Genomic DNA, 11083 nt, shown 5'->3' with positions numbered 1-11083 from the left:
TATCTTTTTTTGCGTTGATGGGTCACGTGTTCGTAACTTTTTTTCCGGTTGGGTTTTAGAGTGGACTCTAAAGAGAAATGAGGCTTGAGCTAAATTTATTTTAACAAAAAATTATACTATAATTTTATTTAATAAAAAAGATTTAATTTTTAATTTTAAAAAAATCTTAACTTTTAATTAAAAAAATAAAAAGATAAAAGAACTTAAATTTTAATGAAAGAAACGTAACTTTAATATTAAAAAAATAAAAAAAAACTGATGTGCGAGATTTGCACGTTCTCTCACATACTGTTTATGAAACTTAAATTAATTAATTATCAGATTTCCAGCATAATTTATTTGGATTCTCCTGTTGGTGTTGGATTGTCTTACCCTCAAAACCAAACCAAATATATCACTGGGGATATCTAGACTGCTCTTGATACCCATGCCTTTCTCCTCCAGGTAATTAATCTGTTTTTCTAATGAATTAATCTACTCCTCAATATCATATTACATATCATCATATGCTTATTGATTATAAAGGGGATTAAAATTGTTGTCCTGTGATGCTATATATTTTCTTTTTCATTTGTTTCTTCTATTTTGTTGCTAAGAATTATGTACTGTTTATGCAATCATAGTGGTTTCAGCAATTCTCAGAGTTTCAACCAAATTTGTTGTATATTTCGGGAGAGTCTTATACTGGAGTCTATGTGCCAACTCTTGCTTCTCAAATTGCAAAAGGTATCTAATTAATTTATTTGTATTTACATAAATACATGATTACACTAATTGCATATGTATATAATGTAATTGTTAGCGCATGATAAGTTGTCATGAGTAGGATAAGAATACTGTAATGAAGGTCATACATCGTGTTTTTTATTTTTTGAACAAATGATATTATCCATACTAAGAAGGAGGGAGTGGGCTTAGCCTTTATAATGAGTTAGCAATAATGTGGTTCAAATTAGCATTTGGCGAAAATTAAACCTAAAAGCTCTCACTCACTGGTGGAAAAAAAATATCACTAGACCCTCATACTAAGTGGCAATTGATGTAACTCGCAAAATAACCACAAAAAATAAAATAAATCACAAGTGGACAATGAATTTTAAGATATAGGTGTTTGGGCAAAGATTTCTCTGGAGAAGGCTCCTCGGACCTCAGCACAACTCCCAAAGGGATTGGCACTTTGGATGTGTAGTCGCGCTCTTGCTTGTTGATGTGCTACAAGAAGAAGACAAAGTTAGTTCTGAAAGGTGCCTTTGTGGGGCCTCATGTGCAGGCCTTGAGGCTCGTAATCAAAACTAACTAAGTGCTAGGCGTGCCACTGCTATCTCAGTATAGCAGATGTAGAACAAGTGTGTTTTAAGTCGATTACTTGCGCCCCAAGTTACTCGGATTTCTTGTTATCAAAGGATTGTCGTGGATGAGTTAAGTCCACATTAAGTTCTTTTTCTTGCCTTTTGAACAAGGACTTTTAATTCATAATCTTGTATGTTTGAATGAAAGGAGTCCATATCTCCTTAAGTCATTTGTTTTGGTTCTTGATTGATTTTAATGAAAGCATATCCATTAAAGTGACTAGATCCAGATACAAATGAGACTCTTAAAGCAGGAAAACAGGTGGATATGACTTGAATACATACTGAAGAATGCATTAAGTAATAGATCTATTAACTTAGAAAACAAACAAAGAGCTTCGGGCAAGATTTCACCTTGTATGGCAAGGTTGAACTTTTTACAGTTACTTCTCCTTGAAATTACAGGGTTTATATGCTAAAAAGGGTTGGATGGTAAATAAGTTTACACAAGGGAATTGATACTACACCACTGAGGGAAATAACAGAGCTTTTACACTAGACAAAAGATAGCTTGTTACTAAAAGATCTGAGATCTGGGCTGATTACAGCTTGTTGATGCAAAATCTAGCTTGAGAGTAGAGTTTGTTTGTTTGTTTGTTTGATTGGTTAAATGTCCTTGTCTCTGGGGCCTCTTATTCCTTTTATAGGCAAATTAGCCTGACTGCTGTGATTTTTGCTCTTGCCTAAAAGCACTTGGAGGGTAGTGAGTCATCAGCATTTTACTTAGAATGCTACTAGAAAGTGTTTTTTGGCTGGTAGTAGGTTAGTCTCCATCACTTGTCACTTCAATGGTAAGCACGTGGCTTGCATCTTGGCTGAGAAGGCTTTAATTTGCCCTTGGACTCGGTGCTGGGCTTCGGGCAAGTCCCCTTTAATTTGGCATCTTTCGGCTTTCCTTTATCTAAGCCCAATGTTCAAATATTAACCTAAACAGTGCCCCTTTTAATCGTTGTTGAGTCTGTAAATCGAGGCGTTAATAATGATTAAATAGCCGCCACACGCCTTTACTCGGGATTTGCGCCATTTAAACTAAACGTTGTTTAACAAACCTTTGCACTAACTCACAAATTCCAACGTTAACCAACCACTTACTATATAATCCTCACTTAAACTCCTTAGCCAAATACCTTAGCAATTTTAAACCTTCGAACTTCTTGAACTTCCCAGAATCCTCAGAACTTTCATAATTTCCATAAATTTCTCGCTTTCTCAGTCTTTACTTCTAATTCCAACTTTTTCTTCCCATCTTCTTCTCAAAATCTTCAATGGCACCCAAAGTTGTTCGAACTCAATCTCCCTGTGAATTTGGCGAAGGCATTTCCACAATGCGCCGTTTGCTTAATGACCTTTATAGCCCTTGGGCAGGCTTGCACATTGAACTTATCTTCAAGGAGAGATGAGTACATTCATTGGGGCCTGCATGGACATCTCAAGTCCCAATTGCAGTAAAGACCAACATGCCCAAGGAGAATTGGTATACCCCAACCCATTTCAGGCCAAGTTAGGCACTTCGTCTTCCAAATGGTCAAACCACCGTCATGCCTTCCCACTCATGAAGGATGAGACATGGACACAAGCCCACCTTTAAGTAGAAGTGGATGAACAATGGAATTTATGAGCTGATAATGCTCACCAAGACCATGGTCATTGCCAAGCTTGAGTTGCTCACAACGACTATTTTTTATGGGAACTCGGGCACCAATACCTTCAACTTTAGGATGGGCTTCATGTCCCCAACCATTCTCGACATGGCGCAGGTTTTCGGGCTATAGCCCTTGGGCAGGGTCGTAGATGTTACCCATGATTGGCCTCTTCCTGTTCGCCCGACCGCTGAGAGCTTGGGCAGCTCTGCCCCTTTTCTTCAAATGAAGTATAACTCCTCAACCTTCAAGAGCTACAAAACCTCATTTACAGGCTTCATCCAGTTTTCTAAGAAGGAATTTGGCCTCTCTTCCTCTAACGCCAAGAGAAACCAAAAGCACATGTACTTTCTGTTGTATTGGCTTAACAAACATATCTTCCCAAATAAGTCCAAGGGAGTGAAAGTTGAATGGATCCCTCTAGTGGAAACTCTGCACAACTTTGATGATATGGCAACGGGCCATTTCCTCTTTGCTCATCTTTATCATCTCCTGAATGAGATTACCAAAGGTGAACCATTTGAAACCAACCTTAATGGTCAAACTTGGATGATTCAGCTTTGGCTTCAATGGTATTTCCTCGAGCTTCGGGCCCCCAACCTTGAATTCCTCGAGGATGTTGCTCTTGCCTGAATTTAGCCAAAGCTTCTCCAACCAATCATTCTACATTCGCTTGTCTTTATTTCTTCAGAGTTTGCAGAACTCGGGCAGATCTGGAATGGGGGGTTTCCGTGCTTAGGAGATACCCTTGGTTTTATGACCAAGCCTTCCAAGACACATTTGGAGAAGATGCTAGTCTCTTATGCAGAAATAGATTTATCAGTTGTATTTAACCAAGAGACCTAGCTTGGTGAGTAAGAAGTGACCGCTATGAGCGCGGGCTAGAGGTTTACCACCCAAACTTCTGTGCTAGATAGTTGGGGTTTAGATAAGCAATCCTGGTGCCATTTTTTGACTTCATTCATTGCGGCACTTCCTATCATCTTCATTCTCCACCAGCCATTACTTTCTGAGCTGCCCGACGAAGCCTTGAAGTTATGAGCAAAATTGCCCGAAAGCCCATGACTTTTAATTTTGAATGCTCCACATCCTTCTCTTCTTGGTGGGAAGCAAAATGGAGCAAGAAGTATGGATGAGATCTGCGCGAAGCCCATGACCGCCTTTTCAAGCAATTTTCCATGAAGTCTTATCCCAGCTCGAGCGAGCTAGATGACTGGAAGGAGATGATTCACCACAAGAACCAGCTCATTCTAATAGGTATTTATTATCTTCTTTAACTTGTAATTTTATGAAATTTCATGAATATGCCTTTTTCTAATACTTGTTTGGTTTCTTTATACCTGCAGCCTAAGGCAACCTCACAGAAAGGGACATCGGGCAAGATGAGGATGCCGTATGCGCCTTTATGCTTCAAGACGCTATGGTTGAAGCTGAGAGACAAGGTGTTGGAAAAGGCGGGGATGTCTCTGAGCTGCTTGGGGACTCGGAAAGTGAGGCAGAGCCTGTAGTGGAGCCTCGGGCTATGTGTCGGACAAGGGCATTAGTGATAGATTATTTAAAGTCCGAGCCCAAGGAACGACCTTGAGCTTAACTCTCCATTCTTGGTTAGTGGGCAACCCCAACACAGAAAAGAACAAGGGTACAGATCGCCAAGTCTTCCAAGTTTTCCACTGCTTATCCCGTTGAAGCGAGTAGAAAAAAGCAGAAGGCTTCTAGTAAGTAAATTTTGCTTCAACCTTCCATTCTTGAATTTTGTGTTTAAGAGCTAACAACTTCATTTTCCTTGAATCTAGGGCCTTAAGCAACCAAGAAGCCTACCGTTGTTTCAAGGGAGGATCCACTGGGGGCTGAGATGTATCAAAAGGCCAGTGATTTGCAATATTCCACTCTTGAAGCTCTCGAGGTATAGCTTGCATCTTAAGTTTCACTCCTTTGAGTTCTTCCATTTTCTTATTTTCTACTCTCTTCTTGACTATTTGCCCGATATATGAAATAGGCCATAAGGGAACAAAAGATCTCTCCGCTCGATGCCTCTTTACTTCCTGCCCGAGAGGCACATGCTTCTCCTTCTCGGGCTAAATCTTCCAAGGTATATTTTCTCATTCTTGGCTTTAAATCTGTAAATTTACTACTTTGGAAGTTAATGACTAACTTACATTTCCTTGTAGGCCAAGGTTGGGGAACCTGTGTATTTGATCAGGCAGGGCTCAAGTCCCAAGTCTTTCATTCCCGTTCCTGCATTGGTGGTGACTCCAACTTCCCAATTCAATCCAAAGACTAGGGAAATGTTGCACTTTGTGTGTGAAGATAACATTTCAGTGAGTATTTTCCCTTAACACTTCTATGCTTGAAGTCTTCTTCCTTCTATAATCATTTCCTTTTACTTTCTTCCCAGTCTTCCCTAGCACAAAAAATATCATCAGCCAGTAGCCTTTGCATTTGGGGAGCCTATAGTTCTTGAGATCCCCGCGGTCATAGAGGCAACTAGCCTACAGGCTTTTTGGGCTTCTTTTGCTGATGCAGCCGCGGCTCCTGAGGTGCTTGTTTCTCAACCTCAAGTTCCTCCTCAGGTATACTAATACTTAGACGCTATGGCCAATTAAGTCATGAGAAATGGCATTCATTGCTCTTTGATAGGTTGCACCAACATTTTTGAGTTCGAATGGCATTACTAAGTATTCATATGCTCCAACATGACCTGGGCACCTAAAAGCTGTTTTGTGTATATCTACTTTAGCCATTTTTATCTAATTATTACCAGCATTCCCATCTATGAAAGAGAAAACTTTATGTTTTGCCACTACATCTATGGATAAGTCAGCTATGGGCATGGAATATTCATCTTTGGGCGTGGCTCCATTAATGTTTCTATAGTCAACACAACATCGAACTACATTGGTTAAAGCTTTTAATACAGGTACAATGTTGGCCAACCACTTGACATATTTGGCAGGCCTAATAAATCCAACTTTTACCAGCCTCTCAATTTCTTCTTTGACTTTTTCTTTGATCTAATTTGACATCCTCCGTGGGGCTTGCTTTATAGGTTTATATCCCACATTAATAGGCATTCTATGTTTTACTAAGGTTGAATATAAACCTAGCATTTCAGTGTAATGCTAAGTAAAACAGTCTTTGAACTGGTGCAAAATGCTGACTATCTTTGCCCGATCTTCAACTTCTAACAGGCCACTGACTTGTATAGGCCTTGGATCCTCCTTGGTCCCCAAATCAATGGTTTCTAAGGGTCTTGTACCTCTGGTGATGTTTTGTTAGGTTCTACACACAAAAATTCGACCAACTCTGGATTCTCAGGCAAATCTTCTGGCCCATCCAAGTCATATACACATTCAGCCATTTGGATAGTTGTCTACAACTCTCTTCCAAAAAAATTTCTTCACGTCTATTTTGGCTGCTTGAAGCTTCTTCCTCTTGTTCGTCGGCTAAGCTCGCCCTTTCTTGCTTCATCTCTCTTCCATACGTCAAAAATTTTTTGATTAAGGATCTGATTACAACTACTTGGTCTTTTCTTCTTTGTTCTGACATTACTGGTGTTTGGGAGTTGGGACAATATGGGGTCTATCCCATTCTTCCATTGTGAGGAACAATCCTTGTTCCACTAGCTTTTGGGCCGTCACCTTAGTCGAGCGGTCGTTCTCATCAGCTCAAAGCACTGGAGAATCCCAATACTTGGATTATAAAAGCTGGCTTTTGCCACATTGGCTGTGGGGAGAAATGGTCGTGACTCGACCTCCACCTTTTCCTAAAATCCTGGTCTCATGGCTCATTCCTCATGGTAAACTGCTACTTGTTGATGTAGGGTAGAAGGCACATATAGACTTTGATGAATCCAATCTCGGCTAAGCAAAGCTCTATAGGTGGAAGCATTGTCCATAACGAAAAAGGCCAACATGATTTGCTTGGAACCCAAGTCAACCTCTAGGGGCAATATCCCATGGGTTTTAGTGATGGCTCCAGAAAAACTGGAAACTGTTAGATCTGTGGGGATGAGATCCTCCTTACTTTTACACATGATTTTCATCTGCTTATATGGCAACACGTTCACCGTCGCTCCACCATCAATCAAAACCCTCTTGAAAGTTACTCTCTCCAGATAAGCAGTCACATATATAAGCTTGAGATGGTTAGTTAGGGCTAAACTCGGGTGACTGAAGACCATTATGTCTGTGTATACTGTTTCAGGCTCTTTCTTTGTGAGTTTAGGCAAACCTATTTTGCCCGACTCTTATTTTCCTACTTCTTCAACACTAACATGTGCCATCATAGGTTCTGTTGCTAAGTAATCACCCTCTATTGTGGCAGGTTGATCAGGCTCAACATAAAACATGGCAGATAAAACAAATGTCATGTTTACGTGAAAATTGTAGGTTCAGGTAAGTTCTCATTCTTGCCCCCAATATGGTCCATGAATTCATCTAACCAGACCTGTGCTTCTTTTGGCAACATTAGCTCGGACAACCTTTCATCCCGAGTTGTACTAAAGTTCTGCACTTGCTCTATGTTTTCACAGAGAGTATCGACCAATAAAGGTACGGGCAATCCTCTCTCGGGCGAAATAGTTCCAAAACATATAGGTTCTGGGCCCCATCTTGGGGTTGGCATCATTACCATGTCCTTTTGAGCTCACCTTAAGATCCTGTATTTTCCTAGATGAAGGCTCTATGGCACGTGATCACTTTCCCCTTCAGTCTTGCTATTTGCCTTTTCTACCTCATTTTTGCTTTTCCAACGAAGTTGATTTCTCCCTTTATGAGGTACTTTCTTAAACTTCACATTTTCAGAGATTTCTGAGGCAGCATAGACTTTTAGTGAATTCATATGGACTTTATGCTGCATCTGGACCCTCCTGATCATAAAGGCTCTAATTTATTTGACAGGTATTCCATCATTTCCAACCACATACCATTTCTGCCCGAATCAGGCAGGATTCTTCTTTGTGAATAGATTCACTATCGTTTCTTTTATTCTGACATCTCCACTGACATAACTTGGCTGGGGTGGCCTCACATCCACCCATTTTGGTATTTTGGCTTCTCTGTCTTCCACTTCTTCAGAGGCATCATAATCTCTGAATGCTTCTGACAATCCCTTTGGTTGAGAGTCCCCTCCCAACCTTTGGAAAACATTCTTGGAAGTCTCTTTCTTAGCTGCCCGCATGATGCTTCTGCGGATTTCTTGTTCTTCTTTCTCTTTTCTTTTGATCAACTCCTGATCAATAATAGCTCATGATGCTGGCACTTGCTACACAAAACTAGTCATTTAACTATGGCTGCTTTGGGTTTCTCGAGCAACTTGATAATTCCTTCTGTCGATCTATTAACTTGCCTTCTTTCTGCTTTCACTTCCCAGGTGGCCTTCCTTTTCCCTTTTTCAGCCCAAGTCAAGTTAATCATGTTTATTGGGGCTTCTGGAAAGGGGTCCATGTCAATCATCATATTGGTGTCTGGTTTTTCCAACAACAACTTGCCCTTCACTATGAGGTCTTGTATCCAATCCCTGAACTTGACATAATGGGTTATGGAGTGATTGAAGGTATAGTGCAGCTTGCAATACTTCTTTCCTCTTAGCTCTTCTAGCTTAGGCATCTTTTTGGTGCTGTCGGGCATGATCACTTTTGCCCGCACCAACTCTTCATAGATCTCCGAGGCCTTGGTTAAATCAAAAGAATAACTCTGGTATTTAGGGCTGGTTCGGTATGGGATACCGAACCGAAACTAGTATCCCAAATCCCAAACCGAAAATTTTCGAGATGGGAATTTGAAAACCAATCCCAAACCAAATTTTCGGGAATCCCAAATTGAAATATGAAATTATGAATTGTTCTTCAAATATAGTCTACTATTAAACTATTTAAATTCAACATTCCACACGCATGCAACAAAAATAAATTAAGTAACAACCCCATCAATCTCATCCACGTGGATTGAAAGATGGCTTTATCCAGAGGTGGCCCCAAACGAGGGGGGCAACCGCAAGAGAAAAAAAATTAGTTACGAGTCAAAGTTTCAAAATAAATTAACTTGCAAACCAAAAGCGAAAAGAAAAGCTTAAAATTTATGAAGATTGTTGGCCTCTTCGACCCATTTGGCCCCTTGATCTTGTTGATAGTTGTGGTTGCTCCCTTAGGATGCTTATTGTTGTTGATTGTTGACCATTTCCCCTTCTTTTGGTACTCTTCCCCTTGATGTTGATGGTTGAGCCCTTCCCCTTAAAATGGGTGCTCGTGGAGGTAGTGATTGATTTTGACATTGTTGAACTTCAACTTGAGGTGGTCGAGGAAGTGGAGGTGGCATTTCATTTCATTGTGTTGTATGCTCTTCACCCCCCAAATTAGCCGTGCCTAAAACAATAAACCACAAATCATTTAGATTGAATTATAGAAACAGATAATAGATACTAAGAAAAGAAAAGAGGAAATTAAATTATTTACTTACTTTTTTCTAAGCGTTCAAGTTCCTTGTAGAAATTGAATTCGTCGAGTGTAGGCTCCCTGTAGAAACAAAATTCATTTCCTCTAAGCCAATCACTAGTACACACCAAAGCCTCAACCGTTTTAGGTGTTAAGGAAGCTTTAAAAGGATCAACAACTCTCCCACCAAGACTAAAGGCATTCTCACTAGCAACAGTGCTATTAGGAAGTGATAGGAGCATATTTATGCGACTTTGTTATCTTATTTCCTTGCATTTACTTAGTTAATTTCCATTTATTATAGTGATTTAGTTTATTTTCGTATTATTGTAGGTTCAATTGGTGAAGATGACAATAAATGGCCAAAAGGAGCAATTTGGAGCAGTTTTGGACTTGGATTGGATAACATGTGTATGGAGCATAATGGATGGACGTTTTTGGTGACAAATGATGCTAAAAATGTGCTACAAATCTGGAAGAATTAAATTAAGGCTTGGAAGACAAGGAATCAGCTGAAAATAAGGAGATCTTATCCAACCTTATCCTATCTTATCCAATCTTATCTTATCTTATCCCATATTATCCAAACATTATCCTGTTTAATCCAACATTTTCTAAACTCATCCTCCATCTGAATTTAGGAGTCCTTATCATGTTTTAACAATGCATATCTGATTCTAGAAGTCCTGAAATCATGCAAACAATTTAATTCATTTTCTCCTAGAATTGTACGATGCCCTAATCTTTTTCCTCCACAAACAATGCCGTGTGTCTGCCCTATAAATGCACACCCTTGCCATAGAACTCAGAGGGGGGAGTTTTAGAGAGAAAAATATAGAGGAACAAACACATAGTGCCGCAGCTTGTAAGGAATGAGAGGGGGTGCCGAATCTGCCATTGCTGGAGCTTTTCTGGGTTCTTTCTATCCTTAGTTTTAGTTTCAATGTTTAAATTAGATTGTTTTTATTTAGTTATGACAAACTGATAGGAGCATATTTATGCGCCTTAGTTTGCTTGTTTTCTTGCATTTATGTTGCTAGTACTTAGTAATTTTAGTACTTTAAGCTATTTTCGTGTGTTTGTAGGTCCAAAGGGCTAAAGGAGCAAAAAGATGCATTTTGGAGACTTTTGGAGCACTTTTGGGCTAAGGATGGATAGCTTATGCTTGGAGCCAAAGTGTTGGACAAAATTGAAGACCTAATTAAAGACCAAAGTGTTGGAACCTTGTTCCCTTTAGTTTTAGGACATTTAAACCTTTCCTAATCCCAATCATGCCATGCATAACACACCAACAACACCCCCTTAGAATCCAAAACCGTACACACCATTCACCCTAGATTCTAATCAGCCATTCACCAAAACCATTTCCCTTTGTGCCGTGCACATTCACATGCATTCCCCCTTTAATTCACATGCATTTCCTTCATTAATTAACCCACATGCACCCTTTATTCTTTCATCATTCCAGCCACTCCACATCCCTCACCAAGAAATCATTCAACACATGCATCCATAATCATTTCTCCAACCTTGCCGTGCACTTCATCATAAACAATCATGCACTCCACATGCATTTCCACCCTTACAAGACCCTAATCATTCATCCATACAATCTGCCATCTTTCACAAACACTTAAGCCTTTGCTGCAACCTTCCACCTTTCT

The 11083-nt window shown here is 39.8% G+C and overlaps 1 protein-coding gene across 1 annotated transcript; it reads right to left on the bottom strand.

The window, feature by feature from the left end:
- Positions 1-6773: 6773 nt before the first annotated feature.
- On the bottom strand, positions 6774-7169 carry LOC137727489 (uncharacterized). Its single transcript, XM_068466342.1, has one exon. The coding sequence runs from the start codon at positions 7167-7169 to the stop codon at positions 6774-6776; it is 396 nt and encodes a 131-aa protein (XP_068322443.1).
- Positions 7170-11083: the final 3914 nt, after the last annotated feature.

The sequence above is a fragment of the Pyrus communis genome, chromosome 3 (genome assembly GCF_963583255.1).
Source record: "Pyrus communis chromosome 3, drPyrComm1.1, whole genome shotgun sequence".
Lineage (NCBI taxonomy): Eukaryota > Viridiplantae > Streptophyta > Magnoliopsida > Rosales > Rosaceae > Pyrus > Pyrus communis.
Note: the sequence above shows the minus strand (reverse complement) of the source record. Positions and strands in the feature narration are given on the sequence as shown.